A 25,424-nucleotide genomic window follows, 5' to 3' on the forward strand; every position below is an offset into this window, starting at 1 on the left:
GGCCTTCTGAGTCTGGCTTCTTTCACTGAACGTCGTCTTTTCAAGTTGCCCCTATGTTGTGGCATGAGTCAGTTCTTTATTCCTTTTTATGACTGAATAACATTCTGTTGAATGGATATGCCACATTTTGTGTATCTATTTGTCAGCTGATGACCGTTTGGGTTGTTTCTACCTTCAGACCATTGCGAACCAAGCTGCCGTGAGGGATCATGTACAAGTTCTTATGTGAACAGAGGTGTTCACGTCTCCTGGGCACAGAACTAGAATTTCCAGTCAGTCGGAATGTGCGGGGGGAAGGTCCTGACCACCTTTGGTCCCCATTCCTGATGCAACTTGAGTTTCGAAGGGCCACCCGCCCAGCTCAGGCCAAGCCCGGAGCCTGGGGAGAGGGGAGAAGAGTCTTCAAGACTTTCCACCCCCTCCTGTGGGTCCCTGGGGGCTCTGGGGCCAGGGGTCATCATCTGCTCCAACCTCTAAGCTCCGCCTCTGAGCCCACACTGAGCTGGACATGGGGAGTGGCATGGGCTGCACGGCCTCAGCCCCGGCAATGACCATGAATTATGAGTGGCAATCACTTGATTACGGTCAGCGTTTTCTGAGCCAAGGTGCCGTGACAGCAGGGAAGCTGGGCCACAGAGGGAATGCAGTTGGATGTGAACAGGGGGTGGGCTCTGGCCAGAAAAGGAGGTGAGGGAGGGCTGTGGCCTGCTCAGGGGCCCCTTGGCATGGCAGGGGTTTGTGGACACAGAGGCCATGGTGGGAGGGAAGGCTGTAGAGAGAGCCGCAGCAGCCAGCCCCCAGGTCACCTGGACTGGGCCCTCTCCACCAGTGGCTCCAGCCTAGACCCCAGTTGGAGCAACCATGGTCAGCAGGCTGTGAAGCTATTCTAAACATGACTCGGGTCAGCAGGAGACAGGCACGGTGGCACGGTTGCCCCGTGCTCCACCTGTCCTTGGAGTCCAGTGGCTTCTCAGGCCCAGGGGACTTCACAGCTTGTCCTGAGCTGCTTTTTCCAGAAGCTGGTGGGCTGTGCGGGCAGGCATCCTCGTTCAAATAATCAGGATTGCACAAGGCTTGCCCTGCAGGGGGCTGTTTCTGTCTAAAGAAGTCACCTGACTGGACCACAGACTCTTCCACCCGCATATACCGAGAGCCGGAGGCCAGGGCTGCCCAGGAGGACAGGTCAAGGGTGAGGAGGGAAGACCGTGGGGCAGCGAGCCCACAGGCAGCCCAGGCTGGCAGGACGTGGACACAGAGCCCAGCCCAGGCTGGGGGAGGCCTGGACATCTGACCACTCCACACACAGGAACCTGAGCCAGGGCAGGAATGTAACCTGGCTGTCACGTAGACGGAGCTCACACAACGGTCCTGCCCTTAGTGATGTGGGCAACAGGAGGCTGGGGCACGAGGCTCCCGGTCCCCGGGGGCTGAGCAGGGACACCTGCCTTCCTGTCAGAGCCGATGTGGGGCAGTGAACACACATCGCCAGATGTTTACTGACAAATGAGGCAGGTGGTGCGAGAGCTTGAACTGAGGGGTCCCCACCTCCAAGACCCCTGGGGACTCTGATGGGAAGGTGAAAGCATCCTGCTGCCTCTGTGTACTCTCCCCAAACAACTTCTTTTGGAGAATTCTACAAGAGAGAGTCCCCAAAGTCAGCCACTTTCAGGGGCAGGAGAGCAAGAGTTCTGGGGCACCAGGAGGCTGGCTAATGGAGACGTTCCTGCAGCCCTGGTGAGGTGTCCTGGGTGTGGGCCTTCAGGGGCAAAGTCGGCATGGGGGCTGGTCCTCTGTGGCTTCAGCTGGGCCTCAGGCACATCTCAGACGAGGGCAGCCCCGTGCTCTATTTCAGTCATTTCTGTTCATATTGTTATCACTTCCTCCCCTCTGCTTGCTTTGGGTTTGATTTGCTTTTATTTTTCCAGTTTCTTAAGATAGAAACTTAGATCATTGATTTGAGACCTTTCTTTTCTTTTAATATAATCACTGAATGCTATAAATTTTCCTCTGAGCGGTGCTTTGGCTGCATCTCTCAAATTTTGATATGTTATTTTTTCAGTTTTAATTTAGTTTAAGATGTTTTCATAAAATTGGGATGATCTGGAAAGTTTGGTAGAATTGAGGATAAAGCCCTCTGGGCCTGGTGTTTCCTTGTGGAAGGATTTTTAACCCCTGCTTCAGTACCTTCAGTAGTTGTAGGCCTATTCAAACATTTTATGCCATCTTGAGTGAGTTGTAGTGAGTTAGATTTTTTCCTAAGAATATGCTTGTTTCTGCCTAGGTTTTCCAAAGTTCTTGGCATATAGTTGTTGAGAATATTCTTTTATTGCCTTTTTAATCCCTATTTGTAGTATTTTCATATTTTCTTTTATGATATTTTTATCTTTATCTTCTCTCTTCTCAGACTTTCTGGAGCTTTATCTACTTTGTTGGTTTTTTAAAAGAACCAAATTTTTGCTTTTTTAGAGATTTTAAAGACTTACATAAAAGGAAAGATATACCATATCATATTGTAGATAAAAGATAATATTATAAAGACGTCAATTCATTTTTTCCCACTTGATCCACAGATTTGCTATAATGCCAACAAAAACCCCAACAGGCTTTTTTCATGAAACTTAATATGATGGTTCTAAAACTTCTGTGGAAGAATAAAGAGCCAAGAATAACCAAGACCTTCTTATGAAGGTCAAGGAAAGGCCTTTCCTTCCAGATACCAGGACTTTGTATGAGGCTATAGTAATTAAGATGCTGCGATGTGGTTGCAGGCATCGACAATTAGCCCAGTGGAGTAGAACAGAAAGTCCATGAGGCTTCCCCGTGGCCTCATGGTTAAGTTTGGCATGCTCTGCTTCAGCAGCCTGGGTTTGGTTCCTGGGTGCAGACCTACAGCACTTGTTGGAGGCCATGCTGTGGCAATGACCTGCCTACAAAATAGAGGAAGATTGGCACAGATGTTGGCTCAGGGAAAATCTTCCTCAAGAAAAAAAAAGAAAGAAAGAAAGCCCAGAGAAGACCTGCACAAGTGTGAGACTTTGGTGTGAGACTGAGGTGGCGTTCCAGGCCACCGGAATAGGTGATTATCCGCAAAGGAAAAGGTGAGGTTAGGCCCCCATCTCGCGCCATATACAAAAATTGACTCCAGCTGGGCCTAGGAATTAAATGTCAAGTACCAAACCTTACAACTCTTAGAAAATTTGAGTTAGTTGGTATATTTCAAAGCTTAGTGTAGGGAAATATTTCTTATACAAGACACAAAGCCATTGACTATGAAAGAAAAATAGTGATAAGTTTGTTTACATAAATTAAGAACTTCTGTTCATCAAAAGGCACCCTCAAGAAAGATAATTTGTCAACTGGGATTTGCGTTCGTTTTCTATTGTTGCCATAACAGATCACCTCAAACCTGGTGGATTAAAACTACACACATTTATTATCTTCCAGTTGTGAAGGTCTGAAGTCCGACACCGTCTACTGGTCTGAGAGGCGTCGCAGAGCTGGTTCCTTCTGGAGGCCCCATGAGGGAATCCATTGCTTTGCCTTTTTCTGAATCCCTTGGCTTGTAGCCCCTTCCTCCATCTTTAAAGCCATCACATGGCCACTCTCTGGTCTTTTTTCCATAGTGGCGGCTCTGATTGCAGTGTCTAATTGGGTCTAGTCAGATCATCCAGGGTAATCTCGCCATCTCAGGGTGCATAACCTTAATCACACCAATCAAGTCCCTTTTGCCATGTAAGTCACATGTTCACCGGTTCTGGGGATTAGCACATCTTTGGGGGAGCCTTTTCTTGCCTACCACGGGACTAGGAATTCCCAATAAACGAACTGACAAAGATATTGGTAGGTGACAGATAGATAGATAGATAGATGATAGATAGATAGATAGATAGATAGATGATTGAGAGATAGATAGATAGATGATAGATAGAAAGATGATAGATGATAGATAGATAGATAGATAGATGATTGAGAGATAGATAGATAGATGATAGATAGAAAGATGATAGATGATAGATAGATAGATAGATAGATAGTTGATAGATAGATAGATAGATGATAGATAGAAAGATGATAGATGATAGATAGATAGATAGATAGATAGATAGATAGATAGATAGATAGTTGATAGATGATAGATAGATGATTGAGAGATAGATAGATAGATGATAGATAGAAAGATGATAGATAGATGATGATAGATAGATAGATAGATAGATAGATGATAGATAGATGGATAAATATAAATTATATAGACAATGTAGCAATGAATACACAAATAACCAAACAGAAAAATAGCCCAGAGACGTGCTCAGCCTTTCGCAGCAGAGGAAGCACACGTGGCCAGTGGGTGTGTGAAGGCACCGTTTATACTCATTTCGTTGGCAGAAATCATGAAGTCTGATCCCTGGGGGTGCAGACAGGGATGTGGGGCCCAGGGTCTCTCCTGCACTGCCAGTTGAAGTGCACAGGGGGGCCGCTACTTTGAAGGACAGGGCAGGACCACCTGCAAGGGTCAGATTCACATACCAGTGACCCAGCGGTTTTGTGCCTGGGTCTACACCCAGGGAAAGCTCTAGTCCATGCCCAATCTGAGAAGGTAGCCAGGCGTGTGTGTCACAGCGCTCTTCACCAGCCAAATGCCTGGCCACCAGCCATGCACCCATCACAGGAGGAGTGAATGAACTCGAAATGTCTACATAGAGGAGTATTTTCCATCAGCCAAAACAAATGAACCAGAGTGACATGCAACCATGCGGGTGGGTCTTGGCAACACGATATCGAGGAGAAGCATGATGCATTTTTATAGAGTTTAAATCACCAAGATAAAAAATACCTGCCTTTTGGGGTTTGCATTATAGATTCAAGAAGATTATATAAACAAGAAGGCAAGGAACAAGGGACAGGGACGCAGGGGGACAGTTATCCAGCTGGGGAGACGGGGCGTGGTCGAGCGTGGGCTGCGGGGTCCAACTTTTATATTGAGCGGTGGGTTCCTGGTCGTTCTCTACATTATTGAAAAATAGTAACCACTACTGATGGTTTTTTCCAGATAAATTAGACTGGTTCAATACTCAGAAATCAATTAACGTAATCCATCCCGTGAACAGCTTAGAGAATAAAAATTACACGGTCCTATCAGGTGATACGGGAAAAGCATCTGATAAAAGCCAGCATTGTCCAGTCCTTCTCTTTGTAGGGGTTGCGGCTGCTCCTTTCTTAGGTCCCTGAGATGAGGGGATGTGCAGATCCCCAGTCACACCCAGATCTGCCAAGAGTACCTTGTTCTCTTGTCTTCCCTGCAGGGAGTGAGTAGTCACTGGGATCCGGCCTGCCAAGCACCAGGGCCTTGGGTGAGCCCACGGACAGCTCTGACCAGGGCAGGCCCAGCTGGTGGGTGAGCGGGAAAGCCACCTGCGACTGGCCAGCCAGGACCCACCGGCTTCACATGCCCTCTGCCAGTGGCCTGCCCTCATGCAGGGAGCCAAGGAGGGTGCCCCAGGCAGGTTCTGGGAGCAGGTCTGTGTGGGGGGTACCCGTGCCTTCTGGAGGCATGTGACAGGCCTGTGGGTGTGCGTGTGTGCCCATGTACATGTGTGTGTGCCTAGGTGAGCGTGATGCAATGAGGAAAGCACGAGAGAAGGCCTCCACAGCATTTGTGATGGTCTGGTCCCTTGCAGACCACAGAGTCGTTTGCATCCAGCGGAGAGGCCAGAAGGCAGGGCTGTCGCCAGTGCAGTGGCCAGCCCACACCAGGCCTGCGTGGAGCTGGCTGGGCCCTGGCACCCCCAGCCCTGGCTTTCAGTCAACCTGGCCTGGGCTACATGACTGCTGAGGCCATGGCTTTGCCTGCGAAGCTGGCAGAGATGAGGGGGTGGCAGCTTCTAGAGGTCACTGGGGCGGTCACTGGGTGTGGTCCTCGGTTCCAGCAAAGTGGGATCTGAGAAGCCCTGAGCGATCTCACTGGGCCTGGGGCCATGTCCACGCCTCGGCCATGGCCTGTGGGGACACTTTGTGGTGAGATGCTGTGGAACCCCCGCCCTCCACCTGCTCCTGTGTTATTTGGGGTGATTGGAAGAGACAGGGACATGAGGCCAGGCTGACGTCCCCTCCCATGGCTCAGGCCTGGCAGGGAGGCTTGGGGGCCTCCCTCCGCCTCCTTCCATCTCCCTCCACCTCCAAGCCTGTGTGTGTGTCTGGGATTGTGTGAGTATGTCTATGAACGTGGGTGTGTGTCTGAGCGTACCGATGTCTGTGTGAGCGAGAGGGAAGTGCGTGTGTGAGAGGTTGTGTGTGCGAGCGTGTCCATGTCCTGATGTGTGAGAGTTCCGGTCCCCCTCCCGTGTGGAAGGGTGCTATGAACCCCTGGCATGTTAGCGCTAAAATCTAAGCAGAAGCCAGAGCCGGCCCTGCGTCCGCCTCTCCCCGTGCCCCTGCCCTTGGGCTCACTCACTCTGTCCTGGAGGTACCCACGGCGCCTCGGGCAGAGACAGGGTCTTTGAGCCGGGGAAGACTAGACTGTCGGCCCAGCAGTCTGTGTCTGGGCTGAATCCTGCTCGGCAGACAAGCAGCCCAGCCTCTGGCCAAGACCGTGCCCAAGCCAATGTCACCTGCAGATCAATGACCGCCGCGTACCTGGGAAGAGTTGGCCTCCACCTCAGGTGGGGAGGAACTGACTGCTGGCAGCACCTCCCTCGGGCCTCACCCATCTGCACACTGGCTGCCCACACCCTGGCAATCAGAGCCCATGGCCAAGCTAGGTGAGGGTTCCCTCAGGTCCTGGGGGGGTCCCATGGGCAGCCTGCTTCTACTGGGTTGTCAGTTCTGTGGAGGAGGAGACACTGCCCACTGGCCGGTCCCCTGGTCCCCAGGCCCTACATGCCCAGTCTGCCACCTTCCCTCGCCCGCTGGCTGGGGAGCCTGGCTCCGTGCGACCTTCCAGCCTGATCTCAGGTGCTTTGACTGGGCCTGTGTGTGGCTCCCTCACCCTGTAGGGGGTGGAAGATGGTTGAGGAAGGAGAGAAGGAGAGACGAAGCCTCACATGCATCCCAGCCAGGCCCAGTCTTCACACAGTCCCAAGCTATCCCAGGAAAACGGCCCGTCCTTCCACTGCGGTCCCTCCAGGGAGGATCCTCAGCCTCGTCTGTGAGCCGCCCCAGCCTCCCTGTAGGAGTGAGGCCTGCTCGTGCCTGTCTTGCCCCAGTTGGGAGAACTGGAGCATCTATGGGGCTGGCTGGGCCTGGCAGCTATGACCTTCAGAGCCCCATAGCCCTCGCCTAGGTGTCACCTCCTGCCCATGGGCCTAAGAACCGCTTGGACGTTACTGGGGCTCTTTTCCCAGCTGGAGCCCATGGTAGCACAAAGGGTGCTTCCTCAGTGCCACGTACCCTTGGTTATCAGCAGGCATCCACCCCCAGGCGCATACTGGGTAGCACAGAAGTCAAGGTGGCCAGGGGGATTATGTGTGTCTGCCAGGGTGCAGGAACGCGTGAGCAGTGGGCAGAGGCCGCTGCTGGGCTGAGAGGTGGGCAGGCGGCCTTGGCTGAGCTCAAGGGCATGCAGTCAGAGCAGAGGCGTGCACAAGGGAGGGGGTAGCACTAAGCACAGAAAGCTCAGGGTGTCACCAGGCCTGGGTGCCCACAGGGGTGGACGTGGGGAAACAGACCCAAGTCCCTTCGGCAGCTGGGACCCCACCTTCCAGTGGACAGTGGGTCTTGTTTTTTCATACATTCCATGCTCAAAGTGGCCAACTCCAGGCTAAGTAGAAACCACCTCTCCCTAAGAATTTTAAAAGCTGCTCATCTTAAAAGGCTTAAAAAAAAAAACTGTGGTATGATTTATTTATTGTAAAGTGCATGATCTTAAACGAATAGGTCAGCTTATTTTAACATATGTGTATGCTACATAAAAACAGCCAGATCACGACGTAGAATGTTTCTATCACACCAGAAGTTTCCCCTACCCTTCCCCAGGGAAGCCTGTTCCCTCCAGAAGTAAACACTGTTCCGGCTTCTCTTGCCGTAGATTAGTTTTGCTCGTCCTTGAGCCCGCCTGGACTCACACCTACATGTACCTTTGTCCCTGGCTCCTTTCAGTGAACAGAACAATTTTGAGATTCATCCACATTGTTGCACGGATCATTAGTTTTTTCTCTCTCCTTGCTGTCTGGAATTCCGCTGTGTGGGTCTCTGTAGCATGTTCTTTTACGTTGCTGCATAATATTCCACTGTGGGAATGCACCACTCCGCTTATCCCTGCTCCTCTAGTTTGATATTTGTCACTTTGCATTTTCTTTCTTATGAGTACAGCTACTATAAACATCCTGATCGATGTCTCTTGGTGGACGTGTGTGCAAATTTCTCCAGGGGAGGCATCTGCAGGCGGAGGTGCTAGGTCGTGATGTGGGCCAGTGGCTACTGCTTCCCTAAGTGCTTGAACCGACCTCCGTTCCCACCAGCAGCACACGGGAGCCTGTCACTCCATGTTGTTGCCAACACGTACTGTTGTTGGTCTTTTTAATTTTGGCCATTTTGGGATCTACTGGTACCTCATTTGGCTTTAATGTGCATTTCCCTAATGAGTACTGCTGTCGAGCACCTTTCCACGTGCTTATTGCCATTTGGACGTCCTCTTTGGTGAAGCGCCTGTTCAGATCTTTTGTCCATTTTTAAAAATCATGTCGTCTTTTCCTTATAGACATAGGAGTTCTTGATACATTCTGGATACAAATCCTTTACCAGGAAATAGCCTTCCCCAGCCCGTAGACTGTCTATTAATTCTCTTAATGATGTCTTGATGTGTAGAAGTTCTTAATTTTAAGGAAGTTCCATTTGTCAAATATTTTCCTTTCGTGGTTAGCGCTGCTTGTGTTTTGCTAAATCTCGGCCTCTCCGAGGTCATGAAGATATTTCCCTGTTCTCTTCTCCAGGTTCCATTGCCTCTGCCTTCCTACTTGAGTTAGGGGCTAACTTGAATTACTTTTGTGACTGACGTGTAGCAGTGATCATGGGTCATACTTTTTCGTATGGATTTCCAAGTTGTTCCAGTACCGTTTATTGAAAAGAACATTTTTCCCCCTCTGGATTGGAACGGTGCCTTGGTTATAAACCAAGTGACCACATATATGTATTTATGCTTCTGGACGCCCTGTTGTGTCCCACTGATCTATCCATCTATCTAATCCGATACGACTGTCTTAATGCATCTGTATTAACTGTATCTGTACTGTCTTAACAATGTAGCCTAACCTCTCTGATACACTGTATCCATCCCTGTAGCTTTGCGGGCCTTCTTGAACTCTGGTAGTGGAAGTCCTCTAACTTTTGGTTCTTCAAAATTGTCTTGTCTTTTCTTCGCCCTTTCCTTTTTCATAAATATTTTGAATCAGCTTGAAATTTTCCAAAAATAAAAAATAAAAGCGCTTGGATATTGATTGGAATCACATTTAATCTGTACCTCAAAATTAGCGTCTTACAAATACTGAGTCTTCCAATTCATAAACGTCAGCTAATTCAGGGCTCCTTTCGTGTCTCTCACTAATATTGAGTACTTTTCTGTGTAAAGGTCTTGCTCATCTTCAATAAGTTAATTTTTAGGTGTTTGATGGTTTTGATGCTGTTGTAATTGGTGTCTTTTTATTTTATTTTCTAATTGTTACTAGGATATAGAAATACAAGTAATTTTTTTATATTGTCTTTAAAACCAGTGTTCTTGCTAATTCCATTTAGCAATAGAATAGTTTATTGGAAAGTTCTTAAGGATTTTTTTACATTATGATTAGGTCATTTGCAAATAATGATAGTTTTGGCTCTTCTTATCCAATCCCTTTGACTTTTACTTCCTGTTTCTTACCGTGATGCACACACTGAGACTTTGGGGACAGTGTCAAATAGAAATGGTAACAGTGCACGTCCTTGTCTGGCTCCCTGTCTAAGGGGGAAGGCGTGTAATATTTCACGTATGATGTTTGCTTAGAGTTTGGTTTTTGTTATTTTTGTGTTTGTTTCCTACATAACGGAGTTTGCTTCTGTTTCCAGGTCTCTAAGAGCTGTGTTTTTAATTATGAATGGGTCTTGAGTTTTATCAAATGTTTTTCTGCATCTTTTGAGTTGATTATATGTTTTTTCTTGCTTCTTCTGTTGATGTGGTGAATTATGTTGATTGATTTTCAGATGTTAAACTAACCTTGCGTAACTGGATTACCCCACACTCGATCATGTGTCTTTATATTTGGCTTTGGGTTCAATTTGTTGGTATTGTGGGTAGCACATTTGCATCTCTGTTCCTAAGAGAGATTGGCCTGTGATTTTTCTTTCTTGACATAGGTTACAAAGGTTATGTTGACTCATAAAAATCCTCTAAAAAGATTTGTATAAAATTGATACTATTTCTTCCTTAAATATTTAGACGAATCTACTAGTGAAGTCATCTAGAGTTAAAGGTTGGTTTTTTGTGTGTGTGGGAAGAGTGTTAAAATTCCAAATTTAATTAATTAATTTAATTTTGGGCAATTTGGATTTTTTTGTCTTCTGGTGTTTACTTTTATATATATTTTTTTAAAGGAATTGATGTGTTTTATGTAAACTATCCAAATTGTTTTTGTACATAATATCCTCTGAATAGATTATTTAATGTCTCTAGGTCTATAACGATGTATGATTTCTAATTCTGATGGTGGTAATTTGTGTCCCCCGACTCCAGTCAATCTTGCTAAAAGCTTACCAATTTTATTAGTCTCTTCTGAGAATCAAGTTTTGGCTTTGTTGGTTTTCCTTAATGTAATGTTAAGGAAACATTTATTTCATTGAGTTGTGCTTTTATTATCTCTTTCCTATCTCTGTCTTCTCCCTACTTCTTTGAGTTTAATTTGCTATTACTTTAACTTCTCGAGACAACTTTCACCCTCTCCTCTTCCCTAATATACGCATTGAAGATCATACATTTTCCTGTAACCACTTATTTCATGGTACCTCAAGCACTTACTGAGCTGTAAGTTTTGATATGTGACATTTTTGTTATTCAATTAAAAATATTTTCCAATTCTTATTAGATTTCTTCTTCAACTCTTGAGTTATTTAGATTAACATTTAGGGATTTTCCAGTTATCTTTTTCTTATTGATTTCTTGCTTAATTTTACTGTGCTCAGAGAACATACGTATATGATTTAATTTCTTTGAAATTTGTTGGAACTTGCTTTTAAAGCCCTGTCTATGGCCTCTTCTGGTGAAGGTTCCACGTGCACTTGGAAAGCTTATTCAGAGTTATGGAGAGCAGTGTTCTATAAATATTGATTAGGTCAAGATGCAATCATGTTCAAATTTGTCTCTGTGCTGATGTTTTGACAGTTTTTCCATGAGTTACCCACAGAGGTTTATTCAAGTCTCCCACGGTGATAGTGGATTTTCTCTTTTACCTTTTAGTTCTGCTAGTTTTTGCTTTATATGTTTTAATGTAGAGTTTGTAGGTGCGTACAGATTTGGAGTTGATATCTTCCTACTAAATTTTGACAACTTTTAAAATTAAGAACTATCCCTCTTTATCTCTAGTAAAACTTAGCCTATTTGGTCTGCTATTAGTTTACCTATTACCAGCTTTCTTTTGGCTACGTCACAATATATCCTTTACTGTCAACCTTTCTGTATTGTTATATTTTAAAGTAGATTTATGAGCAACATCATGTTGTTTTTTTAATCCCTTCTGACAATCTTGGTCTTTTAATGGGCATATCTAGTTCCTTTGCAGTGCATGCCATCTCCTTTCCTGCTTCTCTTGGATTAATCAAATATTGTTACTAATTAAATTTTATACTGTATTAGCATGCCAATCCTATTATCTTATTATTCCATCAGTAGTTGCCTAGAGATTACAACACACGTCCTTAACTCAGTATAGTCCACCTCAGGTTAGCACTCTTACCGTCTTCCTGACAACACGTGGTGCTCTCAACCGTGCAACTCTATTGGGGCCCTCCGCCTTTTGTGCTATTTTTCTCATGCATTCTAGCTGCAGGGGTACCTAAGACCTCATGAAACATCAGTATCATTCAATCAGGGCTAGTTTCAGCCTTCTCACGGATCTGTTCTTTTCTGGGTTCTTAATTCCTTCCTGTTTCTCTCAGGGTCCTCCTGGAATCATTTCTTCCTGCCTGGGGAGGCTGCAGAGTCGTTCTTTCAATGCAGATCTCCTGGCAGTGAATTCTCTTGGTTTTGGTTTCACCTTCTTTTTTTTTTTACCATGATAAAATATACATAACAGAAAATGTACCATCTGAAGCATTTTTAAGCATGTAGTTCAGTGGCATTAGGTACATACACATTGTTGGGCAACCATCACCTCCTTCCACCTCCAGACCTTTTTCATCTTCCCTGACTGAAACTCCGCCCCAGTTAAACATTGATGGGGCCCCATCCCCTTCCCCCAGCCCCTGGCACCCACCATCCTACTCTCTGTCTCTGTGAATTTGACGACTCTGGGTGCCTCATATACATGGAATCACAAGGCATTTGTCCTCTTGTGTCTGCCTTATTTCACCTCCATTTTTAAGGATGTATCTGATGAGTATAGAATGCTAAGTTGGTAGTAATTTTCCTTGAGATGATCTCCTCTGGCTTCCATCCTTTCTGTTGACAAGCCAGCTGTCAGGTTAATTTGTCATCTCCTCCCTCCTCCACTGCTTCTGTGACATCCTCTGTGCCTTTGGTCTTCAACAGTGTTCCTCTGACGGGTCTGGTGTACCTTGTATCTCTCCAACTTGGGTCCAAAGAGCTGCTTGCATCTGTGGCCTGATGTTTGCCATTATTTTTTGGGAAATCCTCAGCCACCGAGTGTTTTCTTTTCTTTTTTTCTTTTTTTGTCTCTATTCTCCATTTTGTCTCCTCTCATTCTGAGATTTCACCTGTCTTAGAACTTTGACCTTATCTCACGTCTTGCATTTTTTTCTTTATGTTTAATTCTGCTTTCTCTCCATACTCCAACCTGCCTCTTTTCTTCCAGTTCACAAGTTTTCTCATCGTCTATGTCTCCTCTGCCTTCCAATTTACCTATTGCATTCTTAATTTCCATTATTGTCCTTTCTGTTCTAGAATTTCCATTTTATTATTTTTAACATAGATTTTATTTCTCTGGTGAAATTCTCTATCTTTTTGTCTGTTTTCTTGAACCTATTTATCATGGTTATGTTAAAGTGCTCACCTAAAAACTCAACAGCAAACCATAGTCGTCTATCTGCTGGTGAGTGCATGGGTCAGCATTTGGGCCTGCTCATCTGGGTGGTCTCGTTTGGGTCCATCCAAGTGGCAGCTTCCTGGTGACTGGGTGGCCTCAGCTAGCTTCACGTGCCTGCAGCTGTCAGCCAGGTGCCTCGGCTCTCCCCAACGTGATTTTCCTGGCAGCCTGGCTCAGAAGTGTCTACGTGGCAGCAGTATTCTAAGAGGGCGAGAGAGAAGCTCCAAGGTCTCTTGAAGCCGCAGCTCAGAACATGCAGGCCACTTCCACCGTGCTGGCAACAGACTCCACCTCTCGATGGGGGAAATTGCAAAGGATTTCTACCCATCTTTAGTCCACCACAGTCTGCCCATTGGCTATAAATTTTTAGATTCCCCTCAATGCAAAATTCACTCACCCCTCCAAGGCGCCTCAAAGTCTCACCCCATTAGAGACAGCGTCATGCTCAGATTTCAGTATCTTACGATGTGCCTCTTTTTCCAGCCTCTGCCCGATGCCTGGTTGCAAGCCCAGCACCATATGTCTTAGGATTTTGATGTGACAGTACCCCACTGTTGGATCTTAATTTCTTTGTCTGTACTCTCTTGCTGCGTAGCAAACCACACCTAAATTTAGTGGCTCCACACCACGCCTCTTTTGCTTGCCCAGAATTCTGTGGGTCAGCAGTTGGGGCTCAGCTCAGCGGGCAGGCTGTTCTGCTGGCTTTGCATGGGGTGACTCGTGCAGCCGCAGTCACCTGGCGGCTTCTCAGGACTGGGTAGTTGAAGACGGCCTCACTCACGTCTACTGCCTGGTGCTGGCTCTTGGCCAGGATGCCTCCATTCTCCTCCATGTGGCCTCTCCAGCCAGCCAGTTCTGGCTGGTTCACGTGGCCACATTCCAAGAGCATATGAGTGATACACAATGTGACTTCCCCAGCATTCTTTTTGTCACAGTAAGTGTCAAGTTCAGCCCAGATTCAAGTGGTAGGAAAACCAACTCTGTCTCTTGATGGAGGAGCTACAAGCACTTAAGGCATTGAATCTATTGCATCTTTAGATCTGTTTCTATGGTCTATGTTTCCCCTTGGTTTTCAGTCTTTTGTGTATATATATAAAAAAAATGTAGAGGCTCGATGATATTGTCTCCCTACAGATAATTTGATTTTCCTCTGGCATGCAAAAGGCACAGGGCAGAGCACCTTCCTCCAGGTGGGGACTGAGATGACTGGAGGCCACCGAGGTCTCATCTGAAAGTGTGGGGTGCTTACTGGGGCCCCAATTCCTTGGTAGCTTCTGAGCCCCAGTTCTCCTCTTCCCAGTGACACAAGTCTGAGGAGTTCTCTGCTCAGCTTTGAACCCTCCAGCAGCTGATTTTTGCTCGGTTTCTCAGAATCTCACCCTATGCCTGTACAGCTTAATGCACAAATGCTTCATGGGGAAATTGCCTGAAAAAGGACTCACTTCCCTGCGGTCCTCTGTTCACCAGGATCTTGTCCCTTTGAGTCCTGGATGCCTTGTGGCCCTGAGATCCCCCATTTATTTCGCCGGCCCTGGGAGGCCCTGCTCCCCATTCATCCACATGCCTTGCTCAGCGCGCACAAACGCTCGAGGATGGAGGGGAGCTGCGCGTGTGGGCTCCCTCAGCTTGCTGCTCTTCTGGTCTTGTGGCCTTTGAGCTTTCATTGCTCTCCAAAGCCGGCACACAGCTGGGCGGGGTGCTTCCTTACATTGTTATGGGTGCTCTCGGCAGAAAGTTTAGTTTCATGTGAGCTGAGTAGCCAAAAGCAAAAACCAGGTGTTTCCATGTGGATGTATTTCCTTCCAGTCTTATTTCTATGCACATATATTTCATCCATTGCATGTCCTTTGTTGATGGTGTTTCTAGAAGGATCTATGTCTCTAGAAGGAACTTCAGAGGGGAGACAGTTCAATCCCCTTAACAGTGTGGCTCGGTAGGAACTCTCTCTAGCAAGGTCGTCCTGCAGCCCTACGTTTTCCGTGTGTGTCTGTGTGTGGGGCCTCAGAGCATTCCAGCTAAAGGGGTCTCAGGTGCCATCTGTTTGGATCCTTCCCCATTATACTGGGGGGATGCTGGAAGCTCAGGGGAGATAGAAGCTTCTGTTGCTGTACCGCGAGTTAGGGTCATGGCTGTTGCGTACACAGGACCCTGACTTCCACCCCACTTCTGAGCAACAAGCAAAACAAAGGTCCCTCTGGGGTCACGCCGCTAATTAAAAGACTTCTGCCCCCGGCCTCTCCTCCTCCCTCTACCTGCACGTGACCTCTGTCCCATGGGGTTGAACATTCTCCCTATTTCTGGAGGGACCCAGCCCACATGCAGCAGGGGGCACCTGGGGAGGCACCTAGCTCCCGATGGTGCTGGGTGCAGGATGACCCTTATGGGGTACCTGCTCATGCCTCCCCTCCGGTCTCCCCTGCAGGCTACGGGAGCACCATCGGGCCACCATCAAGGTCATTCGGCGCATGCAGTACTTTGTGGCCAAGAAGAAATTCCAGGTGAGTCCTGCGCTGAGCCCTCCTGCCCCCAGCCCACCCCGGAAGCCCCTCTCCTGCCCAGGCAGAGGCACGTGGTCTCCGTCCCCTGCCACACAGGCAGGCCGGCTAAGACCTCACACATCATCTGGCAGACCCCCTGCAATGATTCCCTTATCCATCCCCAAGACAGCAGGCCCCTAAAAGGACGCTTCCCTGATGGGTCCTGGCGCTGAGGCCCAGCCCAGGGCCGGACACACACCCAGCCTTCCTCTCCCTCTGTAGTGGTTAGAAGGCAGGGACTTGGGGGCTGGCTCACCCCTCCCCTGATCCACAGCAGTGACGTGGGAGTGACTCAGGCAGAGTGCAGAGCCAGCCCTTCATCACCTGGGCGGGAAGGGGGGTCCCTCAGACTCCAGAGTCCTGTTTCATGTGGGCTTGGTGCTCTTGTAATCCCTACCCTGACCTGCGTAAGTCAGGGGAAAGGGGACAGACCCGGCCCTCCTCTGCACCTGGGGGTGGCCTGCCTTTACAGGGGGAGGTAGGGGCTCCCCGTTAAGCGGAGCTGGACCCCTGAGTTTCCATCCCCATCAGCACTGTTCGAGGGCTGAGTCTCCTGTCACGGCTGCTTGGAGCCCCCAAAGTCCAAGGCGCCCAGAGAAGGCCAGTTGGTGGCAGGCGCATCTCCCCACCCTCTACTGTGGGGACAGTCCAGGGATGGGAGCCTGGAGCAGCCCTAGCTTGGAGAACATGTAGACTTAGGAAAGAGGAATTCTCGGGTGGGTGGTCATTCTTTCCAGAGGGCTTGGCCTGGTTGCCCTTAAAAAGTGAGTGCCTGATGGAGGCAGGGCTGGGGGCCCCCGGGAGCCAGCAACAGCTTCTAGAGCCCCAGGCCTTTTGTTATCACATGGGAGGGGTAGAGGCAACTCGTTCACATCCCCCAGAGTGGTCCTAGCAAGGCTGGGATGAGAACTGGTGCCGCTGCGTCCTGCCCCGGGCCAGGCTGCGGGATGGACCCCAGCTCCCGTACCTGCCCACAGCCCCGGGCCAGTTCTTCCCCTCTCTGTAATGGGAACAAGAGCCTAAGGGTTGGCGCGGGACCATGTCTGCGCATGCCCTACGCAGCCCTCCGGCCCGCAGCATTCACTGTGACCACGACCGCCTTGGTCCACACCCCAGGAGCAAGAGCGGCGTGTGGCCCCCCGGGATGGTCTGCACACACAGTTCCTCAGTGGCATTCTGCTGCCTGTCTGTCTGTGTGCCTGCACCCCGGGGGGGGCAGGCCTTTCACGACCAACCTGCGCCACATTGTGCTAAGGCTCCCGCCAGGGCCTGGACCTTCTTATTGTTGAAACAAAGAGCCAGCCGCAGTAAATGCCATTCTCAGCAGCACCGGGAGGTCTGCCCGGCAATGTTCTGGGTGAGATGTGATGGCCCCAGATCGAGGGCATCTGGATTCTGTGGCCTCTCCTCCCCCGAGGGCCCTGACGGCCCCGGCAGTACCCAGCAGCGGGGCAGCAGGCAGGGCGGGGAGCTGACGGGGTCCTGGGAGAGGAGGGGCTGGCCTCAGCAGGGAAGGGGCTGCAGGAACCCCTCTCAGAGGTCAGACCCAGGCAGGACAGTCCCCCAAGGGCAGAGGAGCAGCCCTGGGAAGGGCCAGGATGTATCCCTTCACTGGAGAGCAGCCTGGCCGTGACAGCTAAAACCACAGGCTCAACCTGGTGCAGCAGAAGAGCCTTCTAGGATGGGGGTGGTCCCTAGTCTGGGAAGCTGGGCCACTGAGGCTCCAGAGCAGGCCCCTGCAGGGCAGAGCCCATAACCACTGCCCGAGTGGGGATGTGCCGGGGTGGACACCGGGCTTCCTGGGGGCTGCTTCCAAGGTCTGGGGGACCCCAGCAGAGCAGGCGGAACCCTGGGGCTCCTGGTAGGCCCAGCTCAGGGGTGACATGGGCAGCTTCCAGCTCAGGACCATGGGGTGTCCTTAGCAGGCCAGTGCCCACAGTGGCTGGCACCAACTTGAGCTCCGGTGAGCACCTGTCAGTAGAGTGCAGGCAAGAAAACCGGCTACTGGCATTGGTTGGGGCCCCGCATTCCCTTCCAGGCTGAGGGTCCCCTTTCCTGCCTCAGGACACAGGCCAGGGTCCTACAAGTGCCCCTGGAGTCTGCAGGCAAGTGTGGCAACCCCCACCTCTCCTGCTCTCTCCATCCCTCCCCTGTGCGCAGGACCCCTGTGGGGCCTTGGCTAAACTGGGTGGGCCCTCGTGGAGTAGAGAGGCTCTCCAGCAAGGCCAGGGTCTGACGCTGCCTCCCGCTTCACCAGCTGGCCCTCATTGCTGGGGGCAACATGGAGGGGTAGGGAGGAGGGCCCCACTGAGTCGGGGCAGTGAAGGGAGCCCCTGGCAGTGAGGAGCTCTGTGGGGCTCCAGGGGCGGCCCCCACCCGGGCCCAGCTGTCAGGGCTGCCTTCCCTTCCCCCACAGCAGCCTGTCTGTCTGTCTGCCTGCACTCCCACCCCTGCCTGGCCTCACGGGCTGCGGACGTGGCGGGTGGCCCCCCTGCCGGCCCTGCGGGCCGATAAGTGCCCGGCTGGCCGCCCCTGTGTCTGGCCGGAGGAGCCAGAGCCTCTCAGCCCTTCAAGTTTGCCTTGAACTCCCATGTCCACCGTCCGTCAGTCTGGACAGCCCGGCATTATCTCGGCTCATCTCAGGCTCCTGCTGCTGCCGCCAGAGGAAATTAGCTCTGGAGAGAAAGCCGGGATGATCTCTCCAGCCGGCCCCAGGCGGCCACTCGACAGAGGCCCCCAGGAGCGCGGACCAGACCCTGGGGGAGCCATCGGCTCCAAGACAAGTCTCAAGGACCTTGGACCCCGCTGGGCCATGGGGCCTGGGTGTCACCCCACCCCCGCACTTGCAGATGTGCACACACTCAGGCACACACAAGCGTGCATACACTCTCACCATCACATGCCCACCCACACTTGCTCACACTCTCACGCCTTCCCACAGGCACATTTGTATATGTTTGTGCGTGCAGAGGCTCCTAACACACTCAGGTGCACGCAGTGGCCTGTGACCTCCCAGGCTGTCCTGAGACCAGCACAAGGACCCTGCTCCCCCCAGGCCAGGTCTCTGGACTCAGCCAGTTCTCCAGCCAGCCCCAGACCTCACCGGCCTGCCTGAAGGTGCCACCCACCTCACAAAGCCCTTTGGTCTGCAGGAGGCTGACTGCCATGAATCAGGGCCGCCTTCTGTGTGCACCAAGGAACAGCTCAGTCTTGGGGCTCAGCCATGGCCACCATCACAGCCACCTCTGGTTCTCATGGCATGAGCCATCATGGAACTCCCTGACCTTCCCCACTCATATCTTATTTTATCCTCACACCCTCCCTGTCAGCCAAAGTGAGGCAGGGCTCAGCATCCCTATGTTACAGAGGGAGGGACAGGCTCAGCATCCCCATGTTACAGAGGGAGGGACAGGCTCAGCATCCTGGTCTCACAGAAGGGAAGAAAAAACTAAGCATGCCATCTTATAAAACAGTGGAATAGGGCTCAGCATCCCCATGTTACAGAGGGAGGGACAGGGCTCAGCATCCCCGTGTTACAGAGGGAGGGACAGGGCTCAGCATCCCTAAGTTATAGAGGGAGGGACAGGGCTCAGCATCCCCATGTTACAGAGGGAGGGACAGGGCTCAGCATCCCTATGTTACAGAGGGAGGGACAGGCTCAGCATCCTGGTCTCACAGAAGGGAAGAAAAAACTAAGCCTGCCATCTTATAAAACAGAGGAATAGGGCTCAGCATCCCCATCTTACAGAAGGGAGAAGCAGGGTTCAATGTACCCCATTTTACGGAAGTAAAATCTAAGACCTGGGGATCTCATTGCTGGCCTGAACCTAAGTACTGACTTTATGCCTGCCTTTAAGTGAGTGTGTGGGGAGCCAGAGGGTCTGCCTAGAGTCCCACCCCGTGATACCATGATGGTCTTGGAATGTAGGCCACAAGGTGATATAGGTGGTCCTGGTGCCCAGCCTGGCCTCCAGAAGCAGCAAGTTCTTCTGTTGGGGGCACAGTTGTGGCATGGGGCTGGGAGGCTCCTTCTCAGCCCTTCCAAATCAGGATCCTGTATTTAGGGTCCAGAGAGGGGCTGTGTGTTGCCCATGAGGGCCCTGCCTGGTGGATCTTGTTGGGGGCAGAAACGCCCTGAACTTCTGGGGCCTAGCCCCTGGTAGAGAGGAGGCCTCTGCCCTGCTTTGGGATTCCTGAGCCCCAGGACAATGTTGGGGAGTTGCAAGAACTTTGCCAAGTTGCCAGCATTGATGGCAGAGACCCCAGGCATGTCAGAAGGGTACACAGAGATCTGAGGCAGGACCCCATCTTTTTGGGAAGGCAAAGGTGGCCCCAGCATCTGGGGTGGCACCCCAAGGAGAGGTAAGCCCAGGTGGGCAAGAAGGACAATGGGCCCCAGGGCTGAGACCTTACCCTGACCCTCGATGGACATTTGCTCCTCGTCCGCTCTCATCCTCTGACCCAGGCGGGCTCCACCCCCTGGGCCGTCTGGCATGTCTCTCAGGCCCTTTGCCCTCCCCAGCGAGAGGCAGTGACCCGGCTCATCGCTCATGTGGGCCCTTTAGTCCAGTGAGGACCATCCTGGGCCCCACTGACCGTGTCTCCCTGCAGCCCCTCCGATGGTGGTGGTCTGGCTTCCCGTGTGACTCCAGCCTGCTTGTGTGCACAAAGAGCTTCCTGGGCCATCAATCCCCACTCTACCAACCTGCTGCCACCTGGGCGAGACCCTCGGCCCACAGGCTCCTGGGCACAAGGCCCTAAATGTACTTGAGCCCCCAACGCATTTGCGGGCTCAGAGCTGGCGCCAAGCCTGGGTGCCCGGCGTCACCTGCCTGGCCCGAGGCCTGCTGTGGGAGCATCTGTCTCCCAGTAGCGTTGGAGTCCCAGCAGAAGGCCTGTCACCCAGAGCAGCCAATGCAGGCAGAGGTTGTCACCTGGGGCCACCTCGGCCCAGTCCTGGGGACTGCCTGGGAAGGGTGTATGGCGGGCCACCTTCCCACCTTGAGAACAGCGGGTGTGCCTGCCAGTGAGTGAGTCGAGAGTCAGCTTGACAGGCAGGCAGTGGCTTCACAGAGCTGGCCCCACTGGCAGCCACCCAGCGGGGCCCCTGGCGGCTCTGCTTCTCTCCTGGCCCCTCAGCTGGGCCAACTCTTCCAAGGCTGTTGGAAAACAGGGACTGGTAGCCTGGAAAGGAGAGTGGGCAGACCCCTGCGGGTGAGCGGGCAAGAAGCTGAGGCCCAGAGAGGCTGAGCGATCAGCCCAGGATCCCCCAGACCTAGTGGCCAAACCTGGGGTGCCCAAGCCACCGGGGATGAGCCCAGCTCCTGCATGGGTCAGGCCTGCCCCCATCATGCCACACGGGCGAGTTCCTTAAATCCCCAAAAGACCCCACAAGGCAGGGACTGTCACTATCTGCATTTAGCTCCAAGCTGGCGGGCACAGAGAGGAGGGTGACTCGTGTCTTTCTGGCCTGCAGCAAGCGCGGAAGCCCTATGATGTGCGGGACGTCATTGAGCAGTACTCCCAGGGCCACCTCAACCTCATGGTGCGCATCAAAGAGCTGCAGAGAAGGTGGGCCTGGGCAGGGGCACCGGGGAGGGGGCCTGGGACCCATGGTGATGTGAGAGGACCAGGAGGTTGGTGGAGGCAGCACAGGCGAGAAGGACAACCTCGTCTCCCGTCCCCTCCGGCTACATACTTGTCCTGCTTCTCAGAGCTGCAGGTCTCTTCGCAGCCCACCCCACCCACCTGCCTCTTGCTGTACCAGCTCTGAGCAAGGGCCAGGCCCTGCCCCAGGAGACACCCAACACTGGGGAGACCCTGCCAGGCGCAAGGCCCCTCCCCAAGGTCTGCCTACTCCTGAGGTCTGCCCCACTGGAGCTGGGGACCCTAACCATTGGGAGCCAACAGTTTCTGGCTTCTGGCCTGAAGCCTGGGAAGCTTGTTCATGTGGAAGCAGTGTGGTTCTTGGGGGCCTATGCAGGCCCAGACCAGCTGTGCCTCCATGGCGGGCTAGCCTGGGAACCTAGATCCAAGGGTCACAGGACGGGGGCTAAGGCTGCCCCGCTGACCCACCAAGGAGACGTGAACCCCACCCTGCTCAGCGACCTGGCCTCGCCCTGGAAGAGCCCATTTGCAGGCCTGCCTCTCTGAGCATAATCAAGGCACCCGGCCGGGGGCATTTATGAGGTGGCCATAGGACGCTGGGCAATCCTGGGACCCCCACCCTGCCCAGGGAGCAAGTCTAAGGAGCACTCAACCACTAGCCCTCATCTCTGAGCCCCCTGCCCAGCCCGCTCAGAAGCATGGGACTGGGAGGCACCTGGCAGGTTTGTGGGTGGCAGCGGTGGGTGACCCCAGAGGGGGCGGGCTGCTTGTTGTCTTGCTAGGTGCACTGGAGCACCTGCCCACCAGCAGGCTGCGTGTCCGTGTGGTGCCTGGGCCAAGCATGAGCTAGTCTCTGTCTCCCTCCCTCCCAGGCTGGACCAGTCCATCGGAAAGCCCTCCCTCTTCATCTCCGGCTCAGGTGGGTTTCCATGTCAAGGTATCCTGGGCATGGTGGCCCACGTTGGACCCTTTTCCCGCCCTCCACCTGCACCCACCTCTCCCCACCATCAGAACAGCTGTCGGGGGCTCCAAAGTGCCTGACAGGCAACAAAAGCCAGAGAGAGGGAGGCAGACATACCCCAACCCAAGCAAAGTGGCTTTGAACGTGTTTTACAAAGAAATTTCAATTAGTACAAGAACCCACGTGGATTCTAGGCCATTGAAGATCTGGGCGTGGAGATATGACCGGATCCTGTGCAGGAAGGGACCAGAGGAGTGGGGTTAGGGGATGAGTGGCTAGCACAGAATTCGAGGGGCCATTGGTGGCAGCAAGGTAGGTGCGTTCTCCAGCTCTGTGAGTGCACCGGTGGAGCACAGGGCCAGGCAGCCCAAGTTTAAGTGGGAGCTGCAGCTTCTGCAGGGGCCGGGACGGCTGGGGCCTGAGCGAGGCCAGGGCCGCCCTGGAGGGCAGAATATAGTGGTTTTGTACAGCAGGCAGCCCCCCTGGCTAGGGCGTGTCCCTGTCCTCCACTGATGCGCTCTCAGAAGTCACAGAGCTGGGAAGGGTGGAGCAGGGCCATGCGACCACGGCCAGCACCCTGCCCACCCCACCCCCTCCTGAAGTTCTCGCCACAGACACGCTGCTAAAAGATGTCCTCAGAGGTTCAAGCTTTCCGACCCTGACCTACCACACCCCTCCCCCCGCCAACATGCGTGTCCCTGACGTCCATGCTTTACCCCCTAGAAAAGAGCAAGGACCGCGGCAATAACACCATCGGCGCCCGCCTGAACCGCGTGGAGGACAAGGTAGGCGCCAGGGTCCCGGCCCCCGTCGGCTGGTGGGGGGCAGCGGGGCAATGCTCCTGGTGGTCGTAGTCCTTGGGGCTGGTACAGTGCCATCCACAGTGGCGTTTCACTCCTCCGGCTCTGTCCCAGCGTGTGTTGGGAATTGGATGGTGACCTGGGCCACTGCGAGTCTCGCTCCCCGGCTCCCTCCTTCCTTCCTTCTGTGCTCAGTGTGGCCCACATGACGCCAGGGTCTCCCTGCGGCAGGGCTCACCTCCACTCCTCCTCACCCAGCTGGGCGTTGGTCCCCGTGGGAGGAGTTCGGCCTAAATTCAGGCCAGGCTGGTTTCTCGACCTCTGAACAAGTGGCGTCTTTACTGGCACGTGGTGCTGAGCGGCCACAGGCCCCTCCCTGCAGTAGCTGAGGACCGCCTGGCACGTGCCAGTGTGGGCAGTGCCGTCTGTAGCTGCGTGTGGCTCCTTTGGCCTCCAGCCTGTGTGCGCTTGGGGACATCAGAGGCTCTGACAGTGGTGCAGGGGTATATCGGGCAGGGCGGAGGGGCTGTGGGCTCCAGGACCCCCCACTGTAGTGTGCTGACCACGCTGGAGGGTGCAGAGTGTCAGCTGAGGCCCTGCTGGGCGTCCACGTGGGACTCAGGGCCTGTGGCTCCTCTTTGGTGCTGCAAAGCCCATGCTCCCTCTGCTGCAGGGCACCGGCCTCCTTGACCCACACGGCCTCGGCCCCTGGGATGCCCGCTCCCCGCCAGGCTCTGTGCCCGTCGCCTAACCTCTCAGCGAGGGCGCCTCTTCCCAGGGCGTCCAGGGAGCCGCGGGAGGTTCTAGGGGTGGCAGGGCCTTTCTCAGGCCCACAGCTGGCACTGCCCTTTGAAGTCCCTGCGGGTCGGAGCGGGCCTTTATCTTGCCGCACAGCTCCTCCGTGTACATGTGTATCTGAAAGTAGCTGGGAGGCTAAAATTAGAGAATTTCGGCCGGACGGGGAGGGCATCTGCTGCTCAGTTTCCCCAGCAACGCCTGGCTCTCGCCCACTTCGATCTCACCTGCAGCTGGGCAGATGGGGCAGGGGCACGGCTCCCCATTCCTGCCCTGTCCTACCTGGGCCTCGGGCCTGCAGCATCACCCTTCCTCCTGCACAGTCCGCCCCTGGCCTGGGCTGACCAGGGCTCGGAGACCAGTAAATGGGATCAGGCAGAGGGAATTGCGGGCCACTGTCCGGGTGCCCACTGGGGCCCGCACTTCAGGCCTGACCTACTGGGGCCACGTGACACCAACACCCTGGCCGCGCTGGAGGACCTGGCCCACCTCGGACAGCAAAAGCCTGAGTGGGACTGGTGTCTCTCCTGTTCTCAGGCAGATGGCCCGGCGGGACGCGTCCCTGTCTGGCGGGGTGGGAACTGAGAGCAGGAGAGGTCAGCTCAGCAGGCCAGTTGGGATCAGAGGCTTGGGGCCCTGGACTCCGCCGCTCTGGTGAACGAGATGCATCCTTGGCTTTGGCTTCTCTTGGCGCGTGGACCCAGGGACTTGAGTCTGGCTCCCCCTGTGAGAGGCAGCAGTACACAGGCCGGGGACCCTGCATGGGGCCTTCCAGGCGTCAAAGGAAGCAGAAGTGGAGCCAGGGAATGGACCCAGGCCACCCCCCATCCTCGCCCAGCCCTGGAGCATCCCTGGCCAAGGCTGCCTTTGCTGACTGGCCCCACTGCTGGCAGGAATCATGGCCGCCCCTGGGCCCCTGAGCCTTCCTGCCCTCAGCGGCCCTGGGAGCAACCCTGCTGCCCCATTTTCCAGATGCGCGCACCCCTCCTCAATGCCCTGTCCAGGTCCCGTTCTATCCCCACTCCACTGTTCCAGGCCTTTCTTATGCCTCTCAGGACAGGCCACCCCTTTAAACCCAGGCTGGAGCCTGGTGTCCTCTGGGGTGACAATGGGTAGGACTCAGGGTTCCCTGGAGCAGTGCCCCCTCCCCAGGCTGGGGTAGCGGCCATCCTGCAGTGGTCTGAGAACCAGGATGCAGCCCTCAGTCGGCCAAGGTCAGCGTGGTGGGCTGAGGTGGGGCCAGCGCTGGCCTTGGGGGTACACAATCACGTGCCCGCATTTCTTCAGATCTGAACAACAAAGGGAAGTGTTTTCCGGAGTCCCTGATCCCCGGGAGCAAGGTTTGGGAACAAAGCCCCTGATGGCCTGGCCCCCAGGCTCTGCGCCCAGGAGAGGGGCCATTTCTGGGTTGCGAGGATTTGAGGATTCGAGGGGATTCCACACGTGTGGCACTTAGCCAGGCTGGTTCTGCGCTGCCTTCACCCCACTGTGCTGCCGGGGA

At 53.1% G+C, this 25,424-nt stretch overlaps 1 protein-coding gene across 7 annotated transcripts in view; it reads left to right on the forward strand.

Moving 5' to 3' along the window:
* The window catches only part of KCNQ1 (potassium voltage-gated channel subfamily Q member 1), a 389,488-nt gene that overhangs the window by 291,642 nt on the left and 72,422 nt on the right, over positions 1–25,424 (forward strand). For 3 of the 7 annotated variants that reach the window (XM_070564497.1, XM_070564494.1, XM_070564500.1), the window contains exons 12-15: positions 15,646–15,721; positions 21,237–21,331; positions 22,150–22,286; positions 23,052–23,113. In XM_070564497.1, coding sequence (XP_070420598.1) covers positions 15,646–15,721; positions 21,237–21,331; positions 22,150–22,286; positions 23,052–23,113 — 370 coding nt within the window. The remainder of the gene's footprint in view (positions 1–15,645; positions 15,722–21,236; positions 21,332–22,149; positions 22,287–23,051; positions 23,114–25,424) is intronic. The other 4 variants (XM_070564495.1, XM_070564496.1, XM_070564498.1 and 1 more) reach the window with 2 other exon arrangements.

The sequence above is a fragment of the Equus przewalskii genome, chromosome 11, assembly GCF_037783145.1.
Source record: "Equus przewalskii isolate Varuska chromosome 11, EquPr2, whole genome shotgun sequence".
Lineage (NCBI taxonomy): Eukaryota > Metazoa > Chordata > Mammalia > Perissodactyla > Equidae > Equus > Equus przewalskii.